The 20,393-nt window shown below is 44.8% G+C and overlaps 2 protein-coding genes across 2 annotated transcripts; one reads left to right on the forward strand and one right to left on the reverse strand.

Annotated features, from left to right (window-relative positions):
• Positions 1–285: 285 nt before the first annotated feature.
• LOC136473653 (small ribosomal subunit protein uS11y-like) lies at positions 286–3,862 on the forward strand. Its single transcript, XM_066471308.1, has 7 exons — positions 286–400; positions 1,147–1,178; positions 1,279–1,401; positions 1,511–1,556; positions 2,723–2,808; positions 2,883–3,012; positions 3,601–3,862. The coding sequence occupies exons 2-7, from the start codon at positions 1,176–1,178 to the stop codon at positions 3,666–3,668; spliced, it is 456 nt and encodes a 151-aa protein (XP_066327405.1). The 5' UTR covers positions 286–400; positions 1,147–1,175; the 3' UTR covers positions 3,669–3,862.
• Positions 3,863–15,180: 11,318 nt separating this feature from the next.
• LOC136477337 (beta-fructofuranosidase, cell wall isozyme-like) lies at positions 15,181–19,368 on the reverse strand. Its single transcript, XM_066475461.1, has 7 exons — positions 19,068–19,368; positions 18,890–18,898; positions 17,518–18,377; positions 17,180–17,338; positions 16,106–16,350; positions 15,824–15,917; positions 15,181–15,671 (listed from the first exon to the last, which is right to left on the reverse strand). Exons 1-7 carry the CDS (start codon positions 19,255–19,257, stop codon positions 15,486–15,488), a joined length of 1,743 nt encoding a protein of 580 aa, XP_066331558.1. The 5' UTR covers positions 19,258–19,368; the 3' UTR covers positions 15,181–15,485.
• Between the last annotated feature and the right edge of the window lie 1,025 nt (positions 19,369–20,393).

Raw genomic sequence — 20,393 nt, forward strand, 5'->3', positions numbered from 1 at the left:
TACCAACAGTGTGCCTAAAAACCTGAATAAAGTTGGGATTGGGACCCACATCATATTTTCTCGTAGCCTCACTCACTGCCTCGCCCCATTCCTAGGCAGTCGAAGTTTTTTTTTTCTTTTGAAATAGCCAGTCGAAGAAATGGTCGTAAATAACCGTGTGATCTGGCATGGATGGGATTCTTGGGCTTGCTGGACGGCCCATGGGATTTTTTGACTTGCTGGACGGCGACTTGGCCCAACAAGGCTTTGTACCTGTGCTACCTGCGTCCGCCGGGCCAAGCGCAGTATAAGCAGCACTGCCTCGCGCTTGCGCTGGGCAAAACCCTAGCAGCATCTCCTCTCCATCGCCCGCCGCCACCGCTGCCGCTGCGCCCTCCTCTCGGTCCCGCCGTCCGTCGAGGTCTGTCTCCACGTCCCTTTCCCTCCCGTCCTCCCGAACGATAGCAGATCCGGGCTTTGAATCGGCTTCGCGATGAGGTGGTAGAGCGTGTCAGGTGATGCGGATGGGGCTGGCGGAGGAGGACGACGGTGGCGTTGCGCGCGCCTCGTCGGCTTCTTGATTTATCCCTGCCCCTCCTGCTGCTTTGACACGATTGCGTTGATTCCTGATGCTCTTGTGCGTTCCCATTTAGGCTGCTACTGTGTATTGGGTATTGAGTGTTGTGTTTTTGCATGATCCGTGAAGCGTCCTTCTCTTGTAATGTTGTGTTCTGCTTTTGCATCATCAGTGAAGCTTGTCTTGTAATTCTGGTATGCTGGCGTGATTGAAATCGATTCTTGGTTCTGGTCCAGGGATGCTGTTTAGTTAGTTAGTTAGTTAGTGAATAAGTACATTAGTCTGCAGGTGTTTGGTGCTGAGAGATCCCTCACTTGGGTCTCCAGTTGGCAGCAATTTGGTGCTTGCTGATCAGCTGTGTAGGTTGTTTAGTGGTAGCTTAAACCCTGTCCAAGACTGCTTAGAATAATATCAGTTGAGTTCTGGTAATTAGATAGTGCATTGTTCAAGGATTCTAGTACCCACGAATGGTCGACCGCTACTTATACAGGCAGCGTGAAGCCGAAACACAACCGCTGCGTGTTAGGGTTTTTTCGCCGCCACTCGCCGCCGTCCTCCCTAGCAAACTCTAACATACCCCTCTTTTGCAGCCGTCCCCTCTTTTGCAGCCGTAGCCGCCATGGTATGTAGCTTTGCCATCTCTACCTCTGCGTCCTCTTTCAGATCTTAAAGCGAGCTGGTCATGACCGCTGTGTTGCTGTTTTTGAGCCGATGCTGTGCAGTCTGGGAGGAAGAAGACGCGTGAGCCCAAGGAGGAGAACGTGACGCTTGGCCCCACCGTCCGCGAGGGTGAGCACGTCTTCGGTGTCGCCCACATCTTCGCGTCATTCAATGACACATTCATCGTAAGACGCAGCAATCCCCGATTCCATTCCCATCCGATTCTGGGCGAAGGATTCGTAGAAACGAGCGAAAAATTGAAACTTACATGTGTGTTTGTGTGTGGTGTTGCAGCATGTGACGGATCTGTCTGGAAGGGAGACGCTCGTCCGCATCACTGGTACTTAGCCTTCTCACGTTTCTTTTGCGAGTCCCTATGATACTGGGATTATTGTTTGATTGCAATGACATTGGTACTTATGGGTATTTAGTACCATTGCAATGACTTTGGTAATGTTGGGTAGCCTATTTACTACCATAGTCTTTTTCTTTGTAAAGAGATGTAGCTGTAGTTGATCTATGCTACTGGGGTTACTCTCTGATTGCGATGACACTGTTATTTTTTCATATGCTTATTTGTGCTATTGTCTATTGATTGGCCCTTTCTCTGTAAGGAGATGTAGCTGTAGTTGATGAATATGCTGCTGCTTAGTTTGGCTGGTCGAGCTTGCCATCCACTTCATTCAATTGATTCAATTGCATTGTTTCCCTGGACATGGTGTCTAGCATCACATTGGATGGACTTTGTGTGCTATCTTGGTTTATTTGTGATAGAAGGAATGCTATGTGGTAATGCTTTGTATTGGTTTCTAGTTGTCTTTCTCAAGCACGGCCCTTAAGATCGCCTCCCTTCCATTCACGTGGGAGCGTTTCGAGTCATAGCTGTGCAACATTGATAATGAGGGGCCAGAGAGTTTTTCTCTGGGTCCTCTCTCTTCCTGTTTGTTTTAGGTGTCTTATCTTGCTATTGTGTATCCTGTGGTGTTTGCTTGGCCTCAGTCAGTTGCTTTTTGCACTGATTTAGCTGAGTCATTCCTGCTGGGTACCATCGCTAAATTGAATGAAGGTGCCTATATCATGGAAGTGAACATGATTTCTGTTTGTTGTGTTTCATCTTCTGTTTAGTTGTGTACAGTCCAGTTGCACTTTGTCTTACCAGTTATTTTAGGCTTCTATTACCTGTTGCTGAATGAAACATCAGATCAATTGAGAATAATTTCTGACTGCAGATTGGCTGTCTGTGTATTTGCTCTGACAGCTGAACTTATGACTACTGTCAAATGGTCTCCCTGTCACCAGTTAGTTGTGATTTAGTTTATATAGATACAAATAATATGTTCTGTTATGAGGTTTCAGACAGCTTTTTTTAAACCAGTTTGAGTTGGATTAAAGCTAAATGTTGTTTTGCCTATTGTCCTGGTTTCTTAAAGTTGCAAGTTCTTTTTCTAGTCACTCAGGTCTTCCTTTTTCTTTTTACTAGAATTTGACAATTTTTGCATTGTCTAGGTGGCATGAAGGTTAAAGCTGATCGTGATGAGTCCTCACCTTATGCTGCTATGCTTGCCTCACAGGATGTTGCACAAAGATGCAAGGTATTTTCTTACTGTGGAAAAAATACGTTACTTGTTGATAAGTAGGTCCTCATTTTCTTATTTCCCATTTGCAGGAGCTTGGAATTACTGCATTGCACATTAAACTCCGTGCTACTGGTGGAAACAAGACCAAAACCCCTGGCCCTGGTGCTCAGTCTGCCCTTAGAGCCCTTGCTCGATCTGGCATGAAGATTGGCCGTATTGGTAAGCATGCTGGCCTATGAATTTTCCCTTTTGCATCTTTCTGTCATCTGAGCTAGATTTTAAAAAGTCCTAGATGTCTGCTGCTGTATGTTATGCAGAACCTTGGCCTAGTATTTTGGGGCTAATGGGTAAACACGTACATGCTGTGCTTGGCAAGGACAAAACTTCAGCTTGAGCTACTTTTAATAAGTGAAAACATGCTTGGCAAGGGCAAAACTTGAAGCTTGAGCTACTATGAACAAGTGAAAACATTATCTGGCTATTGTTCTATAGTATGCCCAACTGGCACTTGGCATCATTGAACCAAACCCAGGGAGGACTAGAGGCTGTTGGCATCATTGAACCAAACCTGGAGGGAGGCATAACTCCATTAAAATACATCATGTTTTAGATATACGTAAACTGTAGAATGTACTGTGAATATAATCATCTTTTGATGAAAAGGTTTTATGACAAATCAAACTTTACCGTGGTTGCTAGAAATATTTGGTAGAATGTAGTTATCTTGCTTTGAAAAGTTATATGGCATCAAAATTTACTGTGGTTTCTCTTGCATGGTTTGTTAACCTGGGATTTCATTGTGTACAGAGGATGTTACTCCAGTCCCCACTGACAGCACTCGCAGAAAGGGTGGTAGGAGAGGAAGGAGGCTGTAATTTCAAGTCGTGTCGTGGCGGCCCTGTCAGATGTAGCAGTTCAAGTCTGCCAGCGTATAATATACTCCTACTGAGGAAGTTTTTGGGATCTGTATTGATTGAAATTTTGAGGTGTCAACTCTTGGACGTTTTCTGTTTGTAATCGTTCTTGACAAATTATGTGGCATTCAACATAGCAAGGCACAATTACAAGAGGCCCCACTTTTTTTTTGTGATATCGGTTTTACTTATATTATTGTTAGCTTTGTTTATAAATGGTCTCGTTAGCCGTCTTTACCACTGAGTTTTGAGGGCAGTTAGGGCAGTCTCAATAATAGAAACCACAAGTAGTTTCTAATTTATTATTAAATTATCTTATGTATCATTGCATATAGAAACCATATTTTTAGTGAATAGTTTTTTCAAAATAATTTTTTGTCTAATCACTTCTTAATTCTTTATTATCTACCTATCAAATCTTTTTATGACTAGACTAGAAACCTTTTCTAGTTTCTGAGAGGACCCTGAAGTTGAAGGTACGCCATAATGTGATCTGATTTTGCGAGCAATGGCAAACTAACGAAGTTCATATTTTGGAAAACAAACCAAGTTAAAACTAGCACGCCGTGTTTCTGACTGGGCTGGCTACAATGGAAGAGTCCATCCCAACAGGGCCGCCGGCTGGGGTGGGCTGGGCCCTTAGTGCTATAGGTGCTCGAAACAAAATCGAAGATCTCTATCTGCATGTAAAAACAAGCCTAAACACATGGTTCAATACCAGCATCGTGCATCCTCAACATATCCGACGCATTCGGCGGATCGAGCATGGGAAAACCAGCAAATCAGATACTGATGAACGGATGAATAGTATTGGATGACGCAGAGCACAGAGAGTACGAAATGATACGGGGTATTTGAAACGATAAAAAGGTGGGGCCAGGGACATGCAAAGAATGGTTCACATAACATGAACAAGATAGTTAGTACGTTGACAGCAGCAAAAGTGGAAGAAAATGAAAACAAGGAAGATAATGTTGCTTATACCGAGTTCTTTCTTGGCTCTCATTACATTTGGATTCGACAGTGCCGGCGGCAGACCCAATCCCACATCTGAATCGCAGAAGAAAAAAGAAATCTAGTAAAGCGCGAAAAGAAAAGCCCCACCACCTACACCTCCGCACTAGGAGTACTCTTGTCCCAGTGCAATTGCAAGCTCGACCTGTCGTGTTCGGGGTCGATCTGGTAACAAGAGCAGCCACCCACTATTGCCAATATGCCACATGCATGGTCTTGTAATCTCCATGGAATGGTGATGACCGACCGACCTGCCTGCTTGTCTCCGTCGTCGTCTTGCCGAGAAAGCGAGCACAGCCCAGAACACAGATCGATCGGGCCGGGCCTCTCTAGGTTTCATTGATCGACAGTTGGACATTCTTCTGTCAGTGGCAGTTGGATATATCGTGTCCAGTTAGTTGCTGACGAACGAACGAACTGAATGTGGTAGTGTTGGTGCGCATGCTTGTGCTGTCGTCTTCGCCATCGTCGTATATAGAGCTACGCACGCATGCCATGGCCCATGCATTCCGGAGCAATTGGGTTACATTGCTAGTTGCTAGCTGGAGGATTTCATTCATTATTTCTCCGCAGAAAGGATAGAGGCGGCGAACGCGAGAATCATCTCTCTTTAAGTTGACCACAACTCTTTTAGTCGGCGAGAGGTGGGGTGAAACATCAGGGTTTTTGCCCCGGTCATTCGATATCAAATCATAAGATAAGATTTTAGTACTAGAAGACATGCAAAAGGACGTGTGATGACGGTGTCATGACGAACGCATCGCCCATGCAAGTTTCTGTACCAGATTATTGGCTCTTTTTAGCGCATGCTGGAGCGCTGTTCACAATCTGGCAAAGTATATATTCAGGCATGACAGCAGGGAGGGTTTGTCCTATCACTTTTTGCGAAAAGGATTTTTCCAATGTGTACAAGCAACAATAAGAAAAAGCCGTGCAAGGAATACTACTAATAACATCCTAATCTGCTACTAGGTCAAAGAAAAGATCCAGTTGCTTTCTGGACCACATGTGTGTACTGGTACATGTGATCGGTGACCATCAACGTCACGCGAGTCCTGTGACCGATGCTGATGTTCAGATCGGTCTCATCGGGCCTGATTGGTTGGTTAATTACTAAAATTTGTCATGCCTAGAATTTGGCAGGGCAGAGTTTTGGCTAATGATTGGTTGGCTACCAAAACTTGCCATTTTCTCATATTTAGCTTGCCAAATCTTTGGTAATTTTTTTCTCAACTTTTAGCTTGCCAAATCCTTGACATGACAAATTTTGGTAGCCAACCAATTAGGCCCATCGTTCGCCAGCTGCAAGTTCGGCAAAGACTTTGACCCTCTCGAAACTGTCTTTGCTTTTGGAGAAATCCGGCTACGCAATATATGAAAAGAATGCATACTTCTTCTTTCTAAAATATCATTTTTAGCTGTTCTCAATCAACTCATTCTAAATTTAACTAAATCTACAGAGAAAAATATAAATATCTATCACAACAAATAAATTATAAAATACATTTTTTTAGAAAGGTGGCAAAGGCTTTGTCGGATTTTTGTTAGACGATAGTATAAAAATACATCTTATATTGTACCTACTTGACTCAATTCTATATCGTAAATATTAGTATTTTTTTGTACAAGCTTAGAATGGTTGGAATTACATGATGACTAAAAATTTCAGGACAGAGAAGTAATGAATGACAGGTGGTACGAGTAATACCAACATAAGGACATCAATAGTGACATGGCAAATCTGACTAGTATTTATTACTGGTAACCATAACTTGACACTTGCGAGGCATCACTATCCCGTAATCGTGAAAGTGGTTTTGTGTTTCCTAATCACTTGGCACATATATTGTGACAGCAATCTTATAAGTAAAGGTTAAAAATAAAACCGGTCACTTTTAATCAAGTTACAAGTAATAATAGATTTATTTCTTTACCCACCATTAATAACCGAGGTTGCTCATCTCTATAGCAACAATCTTACTACTTTATCATGACATATAGTAAAAGACAACAGAAAAAGCTAACTGACAGACCTCTAACCACATCAACACGATCCATTCTACTTCTTCCCTGAGTTCTGTACGTGTACGTGTTGTGGCCAAGCTCTCGACTTTTGGATCCACTGAGACTGCTTGTTCGTGTAACATGCAAGATACAAGGAAAAAGTGTATGTCTGCTTGGCACATCGATCGCATTAGTCTACTGGAGCAGTGGTGCCTACCGGCTAGATATACTCATCTAGTGGTACCGTTCATTATTAAGAATAAAGAACGTAACCATTCCTTTTATTTCTGCTAAAAAAACTAGCTATGGTTTTGTGGGAACGGGGATTTTAACTTCACCGCCGTTCCGTTGAGACTTTGCTAAATATCTTCCCCTCGGACTTAAATTTAATTTTACCACTCGATGTTAAACAGTCTCAATCACTAAGGCGCAAACCGTAACAATTATAATGAGTTTCACGTGATAAGCACCCGTATGATTTTGATAGCTAGTTTAAATGAGAACTTATTACAGTCCCGTTTTTTTTTTTGGGAACATTAAACAAGCATCTAAACGCCGCAACGGCCCTCAGCTTGTTAATTACCTAGCCGAATCAAAACAACCTACACTCTCTGACGCTTTATCTATCTTTTTTTACTGTGTGATCGTCCCCTTCTTCCTGGCAGATGGCCACGATTTCACCGCCTAAGCATGATGCCATGCTATATCATCAGTTGTCTTCATTATGTGTATATATACTCTTTCCATTGCCATACACATGTAACCCTTGCCGCCTCTTTATCGTCGCTTCAATTCACAGTTCATACCTGCAGTTCACCAAAACCCTTTTTATAGCTAAGAAGAGTTCCTAATATTTTCTTTCTAAAACCGTATAGTTTTCCAACTCACCAAAAAGTATAGGGAGGAATAAATAAGATCATCTTTAACAGTTTCCAATAAATTCACTCCTAAAATATAAAAGACAATTTAACATCAGGAATCCTATACTATTTCTAAATTATCTTAACCAATTATATATATGCTTTCTCTCTTGTATATTTGCATTAGAAACAATTTTCTACTCTTTATTCTTTTTTCGCTCTTCCACATTTAGATTGGCCGAAGAATATGCGCTCAGATAGCCGCGGGAGGGGATACGCGCGACCTGGAGTCCGCGCATCTTGACGCACAAGGGAGGATTTTTTTCTAAGTACCAAAAGATTGGGAGGTGGGATTAGGAGTTATTAGAGATGGTTCTTTTCCTATCATGCCAAAAATCCTAAATTGGGAGAGTGTTTTGGGTACTCTTGGAGATGCTCTTACTTCATTAGATTTTGGCACAATCTTTCCATGTGGAAACATCCTTATCCATGAGTATAATTATAACTATAATTAGTGGAGCATGGAACAACTAGTGCAATAATATGGACGTGGCCATCATCAGTCGCCCACTATTTGTATATACTATACTAATAATAACTTGATCCGGTTGTGATTTCCTTGTTAACCATTGGCCATCTCTCCACCTGGAGATAGCAACACATATGGATATTTTTATTATATTTTTTTTGGGTATCAAAGCAGAGATGCGCGTGTGTATTCCTATACTACTCCACTAAACTTAGGTTAAATTAATTAAGGGCACCGTCCTCCGTGTGCTGACGTGTCCTCCCATGATTTCGTACACGCACCTCCCATGATTTGGCATCCCAGCCCCAGACCCCGCCCATCATTTGCGCCACTACCACTACCATAGATCGAGGCTTCTGGTGTCCTTTTCCATTTTTTCTATACTATGTGCAGTTAGGGTTGTCTGATTTCTATTTGGAAAACTCGTTGTCTGTATCATAAATAAATACTCCCTCTATCCTGTAACAGAGTGCATTCTAAGAATTTTAAGACAAATTAAGATAACATAAAAGACACATGTATATCTTCATTTTATTTTCTAATCAGACGCTATCATGAACGTGATTAATGGTGATTAGCTGATAAATAGAAAGTATTTAATAGAAAACTATTTTTTGTCCTCTAAAATGCATTATATTTTAGGATAAATTTTGAATACTAAAATATACTTATATTACATGATAGAGGAAGTAGTAAAAGTTGGCATATACAGTATTACTGAGGATTGATAGTTTGACTTGCTCCATAATAAAAAAGAGATAGTGGATCTTAGCTTAGGGGCTAGCGAGCTGCTTCCAGGCCAAATCCAGACTAAACCCTCGCTCTTGCTACTAAAAATGATTTTAGGAGGCGGATATATTTGTGGGCTGTCTCAATAAATGGTTGGGCGGCCTCTAGAAAAATGTTCACTTCTGAGAGATTGGTGTCCTAAGGTGGCTGCCACCTGAAAATTATCGACTAATAGAGGTGGCCGCTTGTCTCCAAAAATTTTAGCAGTGGCAGACATTCTAAATGCTTATCTTTAAAAGTCGTTTCTCAGAGACGGACATATTTCAAGATGTCCATCTCTATAAATAATTGCAAAAAAATAATTCATAACCATATGAACTCAAATGAAAACAACTTTATATCAAAATTGAGCTCTCCACGCGATCTACAATATTTGGTAGTTGATTTTTTTTATTTGAAACTGTTTAGAGTCCTGATATTATTTTAAGTTCACAAATTTTTGAAATTTAAAATTTTCAAACGATCTCAATGTTGACCTGGTCTATATCAAAGGTGTAGTCCTTAATACAATCTGTAGCTTTGTAGTTGAAAAGTTTTTGATTCAAAGTCGGTTAGAGTGTAATGCCGCAGAGTCCAAACGGTTCAGATCCACTATGCACGTTGAGTGAACCACACCTACCACCATCCCACTTACGCGTTCGTCCTCGCTTCACGTAAAAGGATTAACCCAGAGTCCGGGGATGATGGGATGGACTCTAGAAGCCTTATATGTTGGTCTAGCCCACCCATAACAACCAAGGTGGGACTAAACCCTCCACAATATCTTGTTAACATGCACATGGACCACTATGTGCCAAATTTCAAACTAGGCCGGATATGACATACACCCCCCCCTTAAAGGGCTCGACGTCCTCGTCGGCCCAACATACCCACAACCGTGCGTCTAGTGCTGGCACATGTGCCATACCGTGCACCCTGTAGGTCCTACACGCGCAATGAACCCCATGTCCGTGCCCCTGACCCGCACGTGCCCGTGGCCGCGAAGGTCGGCTCTGATACCATTTGTAACATTCTAGAGTCCAAATGGCTCAGATCCACTTTGCATGCTGAGTGAACCACACCTACCACCATTCCACTTACGCGTTCGTCCTCGCTTCGTGTAAAAGGATTAATCAAGTGATGGTGGGATATACTCTAGAAGCCTTATATATTGGTCTAGCCCACCCATAACAACCAAGGTGGGACTAAACCCTCCACAATATCTCGTTAACATGCACATGGGCCACTATGTGCCAAATTTCAAACTAGGCCGGCTGTGATATAGAGTCCTAAATTTGTGTTCTAAGTTCATAGATTTTAAATTGAAAATCTATAATTTCTAAACGATCTTGAATGTTTACATAGTTAATACCAAAGTTCTTGTTGCCGACTTGTTCTACAATATTTTTGTTGATAAGTTTTTTAATTAAAGTTGTTTAGTCTCTCAAATATATGTTTTAAATTACTCAATTTTTCTAAGTTTTTCAAACAATCTTGGATGAAGACACATCCTATACCAAAGTTATAATGGTCAACAAGATTTAAAACTTTGTAGTTAAAGATGTTTTTCATTTGAGTTCATTTAGCAGTCAAAATATTCAAAACAAAATTACAAAAATATTTGTAAAAAAGATAGAATCCTATATCTACTCACAAGTGATTTTGTGGTGTATTGGCAAGAAGGTGTTAGTTCTAAGTTGTAGATCGTGAGTTCATTAATTTCTAGGTTATCTAGAAACAATTAACGGAAGCGAGCATCGTAAGACGTTCGCCTCTGTTAATCAATTTTCAGATCAATTTTCAAAGACGGGCATTCAGACCGCCTCTATAAAGTGATTAACAATGACCTTTTGTTAGAGGTGGACAACCTGCCCGCCTTTGAAAAAAATGGCCACCTCTGAAAATGTTTTCTGTACTTGTGGCAGAACCCCCCGAAATAACATACTCTCGGAGGCACTCGCCTTCCACTAGGCACTAAGCACCCCGAAAGCAAGCTACAACGAGCGGATTCCGTCGAGCACACCCCAAGGAGAGCTCGAATAATCCACATTTTTCTCCAGGATCAAAAAATGAGAACGAATTTACAATACTTAATCAATTTCATACAACCAGAGTTCTTAGAAATACATTATTACATTACCAAGTTCAGAATGTGAAAATTAAATAGCGAAATGAAAATAAACATCTATCGATAATATACAAGGATCCGTCTGTGCCCACCAGAAGAATCCTCCACACAAAGGCTACTCTTCAAGCTGCACCTACAACATGGGTAAATAAATCTTGAGTACACAATATACTCGCAAGACTTATCTGACTAGTGGGAATAATTTTCTGACTCCAAGGGATATGATAAGCTTTATGGTTTGCTGGGTTCCTTTTTGTGGAAAGCAATACTAATAGTGAATCCTTCTGTATGTTAATTATTAGCATTCATGATTAGTTCATTATCTAACCATTCTATGTAAGCACCTATTCTACTCTCAAGCAAGAGTTGAGCAAACAGTTCCATTTCACCACTTTCCATCTTTCAGTTCTTACTAAGGTGCTAGACTATAGACAAGCCATGCCAGATCGCCGGTGATTGGTGAATCAATGTGCCCAGCTGGGTACCTCAAAACACACGCCCTACTTATACCCTAGGCATAAGCAGGACCAACCCACCACTCTCCTATCATGGGGTCCAGGTCCTCGTCCAAACTTGGGCTCCAAGCCCCCGCTCCTGAGTCTCGGACTCAGTGCTGTGCTTAGACCTCCACCATCCCCGCCTTCAATCAGTTAGTTCAGAAAGAGCCAGAACACACGGCAAGAGAGCAACAAGTCTTCAATGTGCCCATACACAAGTATGTGTTCAGAATAATAAGTCTGTGACTTGTCTAGAAACCAATGCAACGTTCGGTCCTTAACCGACACAAACAAGGAAACAGTGTAAGTAAGCTATGCCCCGTTGGCCACAGGACACAACCTCTTACACCCACCAATACCCAAACCATATCTCTGTCTGATCTCCATTTTCCTTTCCACCATTTTTATCATGAGTGATAATAATAATCACCTATTGTGAGTAACGGCAGGTTACTCACGTTATCGAAATCCTGAGCATAGCAGCTACTCGACCTATACTAGTAGGACTCATAGGTAAGTATTTCTATGCATGCAGTTTCTATAAAATGTCTGTAACGTAAATGCATATCACACGCGCGTGCGCGCACACATACATACACACACACACACATATATATATATAGTGATCATTCAAAATAAGGATTATGCACCGTGGCTTACCTTGGGTAGGCAGGGTGTCAGTAAAGTCAGCAACTGATGGCTCCGGGGCTCCCTCCTATACAAGAATCTTCTCCTCGTACTCCTCGATGATCTCCTCATACTTCTGCTCGACCGCAGGCACAAACTCTACCAACTCGTTATCTACATGCATGAAATGATGATGCAACACTTAATAATACGGCAACAGCAACTCTTAAAATAAGAATACATCTATCAAGCTACTAAGCTAGCTCTATCGACTAAGCCGCTAAGTTAGCTCTTATTACCACTAAACAGGTATGAAACATTGCATGTATTATCTTAGCAACTAAAGACATCCTTATTCTTATTATCGATTTAATATATATACTACAACAAGGAATACTTAGTTACCATATTTTTCAATATATTCCAAGGCTATAAAAATTACAGTGAGTACATAATAATGTTATGAGTCTACTGTAAAATTTTTAGAGCTAGCACTTCTACCATTTCATCACCAAAATTCATTCTCTAAATAATCATAATAACAACAAGCATTTTAAAACAAATACATTAACCCTAAGGATACCACATAACTGTATGAACTAAATACACTAAAAGATAGATCATGAATTTAGAAACCTAACAAAATTTACTTCACAATTTTAGGACACTTACATAATTTTATATTATTTATCAAAGATTAGTTCACAATTTACATTAGAAAAGCATTAACTAATTCATTAGAAAAGAAAAGGGCGAAACAGCCCATCGCGGCTCAGCCCACGGACGCACAACGCGACCCAACCACGCGGCAACGGCCCGCAACGGGGAGGCCCGGGCGCGTCGGTCACTTGTGCAAAAACACCCCCGATCTAACTGCTATTCCCCTAACTACTATGCGGCCTATTCCTACAGTCTGGACTTAAGCAAACTGGCCCTCAGAACAATCCATCTTCACGACGACCAGGTCCTCGGGCCACCCCAGTGCGCACCAGCGACGACACTAGTGGTCACCCTGGTAGGGTTTACAGGGGCGGCGGAGCTCGCGGAAGCGGCGGCCACGGCGCGCGACCATGCCGGCCACCATAAGACCCCGCGGGGAAAGCTAGCTAACTTTAAAGCACCACTATCATACCCTAGTAGTTGCTGTGGTGCTGGTTAGGCTGGGGATGGACCGGGTGCATCCGGCCACGCGCACACGGCAAGCTCCGCGATGGACTACGGTGGCGTGACCGTGTCAGCGTCGCCGGGAAAGCAGCGGTGGTTCAAGTGGGGTGTGCAGAGGGTGGAGGGGATCAAGACGAAGACACTTTACCACGGAATTGGATGGAGGTGGACGGTGCGAGGCTAATTTAGTGGGCATCGCCATTCGGTCTTAAGATGGCCGACAGCAGGGAAACTTCAAATTGAGGCTCGGCACGGTACGGTTGCAGCAGTAAGGCGGGCTTGGCGCATAGCTAGGTACCTTTTCAAGCCTCTGGCGTGCGCAATTACTTGGATTAGATCGGGCGCTGTGAGCTGGCCTTGGCGCGGCTCGGTGATGCCAGCGCGACGCCATTTAAGGCGGAGGTGGCTGGGGAGCGCATCGTGGCGCTTGCCACTCAATAGAAGAGGACAAGGGCAAACAGAGATCGACTACACGTGCGCGTACGAGTTCGGCATGGCTTGTGCGGCCGCAGCGCCTTAATTGGCAAGCCGACGATGACACGGCCATGTGTCGGTGCAGCAGGCGTGCGCAGCAGCGGCAGAGGCGATGCGACGCAAGCGGCGTGGGGGCACGCGAGCGAACCAGCAAGCGCGACTGTGGCCCACAGCAGTGGCGACGCGACATGAATGGCAGAGGCCCGGCAGCGAGGCGCTGTGCCGCCTCGGCGGGACGCGGCCGACGGCGGACAGGTGCACAAGGTGGCAACAGCCAGTGGCTGGACGATAGGCGGCCAGTGGCATGCACAACGGCCAGCTCCGCCAGGCCGCAGCCAAACCAGGGTGGCTTCAGCCGGCCATCGCGGGCAAAGCCGACATGGTGGCGCCGAGACCGCACGTGGTGACCACGCACGGCCTGCGAACTAGCCCGAGGACGTGTTGTGCATGACTTTTAAAGCATTCTAAAAACCTAAATCGTTGATCCAATCGCCAAACCACCTATGCTATACTTGAGAGGTCATGTTAGGCTACTAAAACCAGCCATAAAACCACACACTCCATAACCCAATTACTCTACAAAAATTGCCAAACATGGCTTTGTCAAACAATTTTTTTAGACTTACGAAATCGACTAAGTCTTGATCGGATTCGCGTCAAATTCGATTTCCAAGCTATTAGGTATGTTAGCTAGTGAATTTATTTTTCGACCGCAGGTATTTCATCGTCATCTACAATGTTTGTACTTCTAACTTTATTAAAGTTCCGTATATACGTTCTATAGTGTTTTCGTTCAATAAAGATTCATGAACATCCTTACTTGGTAATCTCATACGTCATGAACAACCTTTCGTTATGCATTTTTGTTGGTCGTTTTAAGTTATATAAATTGTTCTACACCCTATATTACATATATTAACACATAAATATGATGCTCATGCAGTGTTTTAGTAAACGATTTACAGTGTAACACCGAGAGAGTGTTACAATACTAGTGTCTGCCAACCGGTGTTTTTTTTGCAGAAATATATGTGAATTCCGTCAAGTGGTTATCTAAAATTAATGCATCATAGAAACTCTTAAAATCATAGACTAGTTTTACGTTTTCGTGTCACTAAATTGGGTGTGCCTTCTTTGTGCTGTTTTGTTATAGTGATGAACTAATTAGGACACCGTGGGTTGAAAAAAGTAGGCTCTCTCCCGATTCACTTTCGCACCTAATCACTTCATATACATAATTTATCTTAGATAACCATTTTCAGTCACATGATCATTTTTCTTAGAGAATCCCATTACATAGAGAATCAGAGGCAAAATGAGCTCTACCACTTAAAAGTTTCGAAATATATATAATCTGGAAGAAGAGAGAGGAGGAGATATAATCTGGAAGAAGAGAGAGGAGGAGCTCTTGTTACTTGACACTGTAAAATTAGCAGCCTTTTATTCATCTCATATTATTGTACAATACAAGAAGAAGCGTAATCAATTTCTCTTTGCCGGACAGCTAAGCATATACTCCCATTTGTGTGCGTGCACATAAGAAGAAGAATCATCCAGCCAATGGAAGTAAAACAACTCAAACTACTAGTCGTCACTTGTGTAGATGATGAAGGGCGAAAACTGAAGGACCTCAACAATCAATAATCAATAGTATTTCTGGCAGCAAAGGTACGGTCGTTGAAGAGAAACGAATAAAGTCATCCACGTACGCTTCTAGGCGCCGTTCATGAGCGGTTTCTTCATCTCCCAGGCAGTCAGGCTTGACACTTTGATGTCCACCTCACCGTTGTTGAAAACGTAGAGGTGAGCATCCTTTCCAACGGCGATGGACGGGTAGACCCGTGACAGGATGCACGTCTTGCCTCCCGCGCCGAAGCTCTCCACCACGGACCGATCGATCTGTATATAGATGCCATGTCGCACAAGAAAACAACAAACAGCAACAAGATAATATAAGGATCAGTCAAGTGATAAGTCGTAATCCAATTGCTTATTAACAGCAGTAGTCAACAATTGTGCATGACATTTGCTTCAGAGACGTCTGTACGTACCAAGCTTCTAAGAGCAATCTTCCCGCTTGAAATGTCGTCGGTGTCGACGAAGCCCGCGAAGGTCGGCTTGTACAGATCTGGACTAAGAGATGACCTGCTCAACACAAGAAGGGAGAAAACACAAGGCATCTATTTAGTTTTGTGTAAACATTGTAATCTGAAGAAGCGTATGCGTCCACATAGCGGGGGCATACATGTACCCCCTCTATGTGCATGCACATGTGCAATGTGGCTGTTGTGATGCAAGAAGGGGGAAGGATGTAGGTAGTAGGTGGGCCATACTTGGTGGGGTCGGTGCACATGAGCACCTTGGGCTTGCCGTATCCGTCCTTGAAGACTCTGAAGAAGACGGCCGTCTTCTCCTGCAGGTCGGCAGAAGCCAGCACCCACAGGCCGAAGGGCCCCACCCCGCCCTTGACATCCGCGCCCTTGACGCCGCACAGCTTCTGCGCGTCGTCGTCGTACGCCGGGTCGAAGGGCTCTGCCTTCTCCAAGCTCGAGATCTCGAAGGTCACCTCAACATCAGCCTGCCATCACAAGATCGACGATCGATGGGTCAACATATAGGAGTAGCGTCTTTCAGCTTCACTCTCCGCCGGAAGAACAAAACATTTCAGAAAGTACTTAGGAGATTGGCTTTGTCAGTCAATGTAATCAGTGGTCACACGTACGTGGCATCAATTAATATGTGGACTGGAAGATTAACTTGTCTTGGAAAATAACAGGCGTGTGCGTTGGAAGATTCTTCTGCTCATGTCCTGTCTGCTGTCTGGTTGGTGATTTGTTACGCGACAGGTATGTGTGTGTGTGTGTGTGTGTGACAGAAGATTGTTCAAACTTGAAACTGAAACAAGTGTTGCAGGCTAGGTGTGTACGTAAACCAGCAGAGAAGGAGGTGAAACCGTGAAAGATCGGCGACGGCGAGGAGACCCGTCGTATTCCGGTGTTTGCAAGTGGCAGAGCAAGACAAGCGTAGGAGTGGGCTCGTGTAACCTACGTAGGGGTGATCGCCGACAAGACAAATATATGTATGGACCATCGGATCTTGGCTGGACTAGACAGATACTCTGCACGTGGGGCCCTTGACTGCAACGTACAGTGCTACTACTAGTATATACTTCCCACGAGTTGCGAAGATTGACAAGTACTAGCTAGCACCAGTTGTTTGTTGTTCTTCGCGGTGCGTAGTGTGCGCCCGTGATAAGCTGCTGCTGCGCGCGCGCGCACATGCATGTTACCCTTGCCGCCACTAGCTAGCTAGTGGATAACATATTCACTAATTGACACGAATGAAATTTTCAATTTCAAAAACAGTTTATCATCGATCGAAAGTAGCAGTAAAACTGACCAACCAACCTGGTAAGTCGCGATGCCTGTGACCTCAAAGTGTTCGCCGGGCTTAACCAGCTTGGCGCCCACACTGACGGGCTTCCCTCTGAGCTTCTCAGCCTCCTCGATGGGCCACTGCAGCAGCTGCTTCCCGGTGGGGTCGAGCCAGATCTTCCTTGGGATCGCCTGTCACGAGCACCCACAAGCAGTCAAACGATTCAACGCTTTGAAATTTCTAGCTAGCCAAGGAGCAGGAGTAGGCGCATGCGTGCGGGCTGATAGCAGCTCGCTCTCTCTCTCTCACTGATGGATCGGAGTGATGGCGTAGCTAGCAGCAGCAACAGGCAGTAGTAAAGAGGACGTACATGGATGCCGGCCCAGCCCTTGGCCTTGTCGTCCGGCACGCTGTCCGACTCGTTGGCCCACCCCAGCAGCACCCGCCGCCGCTTCGCCGGATCATAGAACGTCTTGGACGCGTAGAAGTTGCCGTAGTCGTATCGCAGCCGGTGGTAGTCACTGTTCGGGTTATCCGGGTAGTACCGGTCCTTCCTCTTATCATACGACCCGATGGTGTAGTAGTCATACCGTGTGAGGTCCAGGCTGGCCTTCAGCACGTACTTGGCGCCGGCGTCGGAGGTGTCGAGCCCGTCCCGGAGCGCTGGCCCGGACACGGGGAAGAAGTCCGGGCACTCCCACATCCCCGTTAGCGCCGAGTGCAGCGGGTGCTTCGCCTTCCTCCACGTCCTGAAGTCCCGGCTCCGGTACACGAGCGCCATGCCCCGGGCGTCCCGCACGCTGCCCACCAGCATCCGCCAGTGCCCGTCGTGCGCCGCGTACCACGCCGTGGTCGGGTCGCGGAACTGCGTCGCGTTGATGCCGCCCGCCGGCGCCGCCACCGGGTTGTACGCCGCGGGCTTCTCCCACTCCCGGAGCAGCGGGTCCGACGCGTTCTTCGGGAACGCCAGCACCTGCACCTGGTAGTTGATGTCGGGGCGGTTGATCCCCGTGTACAGGATCGCCGGCGTGCCGTCTTTCAGCATCGTCGCCGAGCCCGACCAGCAGCCGTACTGGTCGGAGGGGATGCTCGGGTAGATGGCGGGCTCCAGCGCGATCCAGTTGATGAGGTCGCGCGACACGGAGTGTGCCCACACGATGTTGCCCCATACCGCGCCCTTGGGGTTGTACTGGTAGAACAAGTGATACCATCCCTTGTAGTACATCGGAGCTGCACTTAGAGTTGCCAAATTCTATGTCAACTAGGATTAGTATTCTTTTTCTATTGATTGAAGAAATCTAACCTTCGCTAGTAGATTTTTTTTTATTTCTTTATTTACAGTTGCTCTATACTATATAACATATGAAGTCAGATTCTATCGTGTACTTGCACTGACCGGCTTTTACGCCACTTGATGTTGATGATTCGTATACGCTAAAAACCATATACTACACATGTGTAAAAACCATATACCACAGGAAAAGGACATCCCTACGAGCTGCCTCCTCATGTGGAGTCTGCGGGGCACAAGGGGCATGCGCATGTTTTTGGATGTTAAAATGTCCTTTGCTACTACTAGATAGATCAGCACTTAAAAATGCGCCATTTCATCCTCCCACGATTAAGTAACGAGTACAGCTGTTCATGATACTTGCAGACATTATATAGATCTAGTAGCAGGCAGCACAACACAGGGATAAGAATAAGATAACTGCAAGAAACGGGCTGGGTAAAAGGCGTACCGTTGGGGTCTGCAGCCGATGAGTTCCGCCGTCCCAGCAATCAGAACCGCCAACACGGACAGGGACACAGAAAACAAACACCATGTTAGAACAACGCTTCTGCAGCGAGCGGCATGAAAACGAAAACAGCACAAGAACCATTAATTCATTCCAACTTCAAGAGAAGTAGCTAGCGTACCGTTGATCCAGTTCATTGGCGGCTGGAAATGGTACCCCGTCCTGAGCAGGGGGCTGACAATGGAGGCCGGCACCGATGGCGGTGCCGCCTCGGCCTCCAGGCTCCGGTGGATGACATGGGAGGCACCGGCGAGACGCAGCGCGAGCAGCAGCACCGCCCATGGCGCGAGGACCCGCTGCCGAGTCCCCATTGCGTTTCTGAGGATGCGGCAGCAGGAAGAGGGGGAAATGGGACGGTTTTGGACGATGGATGGTGAGAAGACCAGGCAGGGTCGGGGGGTTCTATAGGAAAGAACTACACGTTTTAGCGCGTTCTACTGGCTGACTAGTCGAGTATTATAATTATAATTAATCCGATGGCAATTGGTGCAGTGAGCTTGGTTTCGTGTTCCAAAACCAGCCACGGAGCGCCGTGTCGAGGTGGGTCCTCCTTTGTTTTGTCATTGAAGACAAATTTAACTACTACGACTTTTGATCCCTCGAGAATTCGTCAGAGTAGTGGTTATCTATTGGAAGTATAAAAACATCATGTGAAAATGATAGAGCCGTTTCTTATCTTTATCTTTATAATACTCTAGGGATGTACATGCATGGCAATTGGCATGCCGAGAGTCGAAGAAGCAGAAGAAGAACAAATATGAGAAATGTGACCAAGCACATACGTTTGCGAAAAATCAATCTAATTAGAGGTCACGTTAATCCTCATGAGATGTGCTAAAAAATTGAACTCTAGAAATTTCATAATATTCAGAAACGTCTACACTTAATTTGGCAAGCTCTAATTATCATAGTCAATAATAGATAATTGATTCACAATCTTTTATTAAAAATCACCATGGCCACCTGGTGCTGCTAGATTCAACCGCGATGCTGCCAGATCCAATGAAGGGGGGCTCAGGATCAGAGTAGCCGTTGACACACCATGGCCACCTGCAACCTCAGGAGAAGAGGATGCACTACCGGAAACAGTGAGTTTGCCGTGTGCCACAGGCACTCGGCAAAGACCAAAAAACACTCGGTAAAAGATTTGTCGATTGTAACACTCGACAAATAGCACACGACATCTATAGTGTCGGTAAACGTCTCTTTGCCAAGTGTTTTCTATCGGACACTTGGCAAACACTTTGCCGAAAACTGAAACCGACGCTCGGCGAAAAAAAGTAACGCGACGGCGTGGAGACGGTCACGGTGCGTTTGCCGAGTGTCAACTCCCAGACACTCGGCAAACCTGCATCCTTTGCCGAGTGCCAACTCCCAGACACTCAACAAAGCTTCCTCATTTTGCCGTGTGTCAAAATTCAGGCACTCGGCAAACCTGCCTCCTTTG

This window comes from Miscanthus floridulus, chromosome 8 (genome assembly GCF_019320115.1).
Source record: "Miscanthus floridulus cultivar M001 chromosome 8, ASM1932011v1, whole genome shotgun sequence".
In the NCBI taxonomy this organism is placed as follows: domain Eukaryota; kingdom Viridiplantae; phylum Streptophyta; class Magnoliopsida; order Poales; family Poaceae; genus Miscanthus; species Miscanthus floridulus.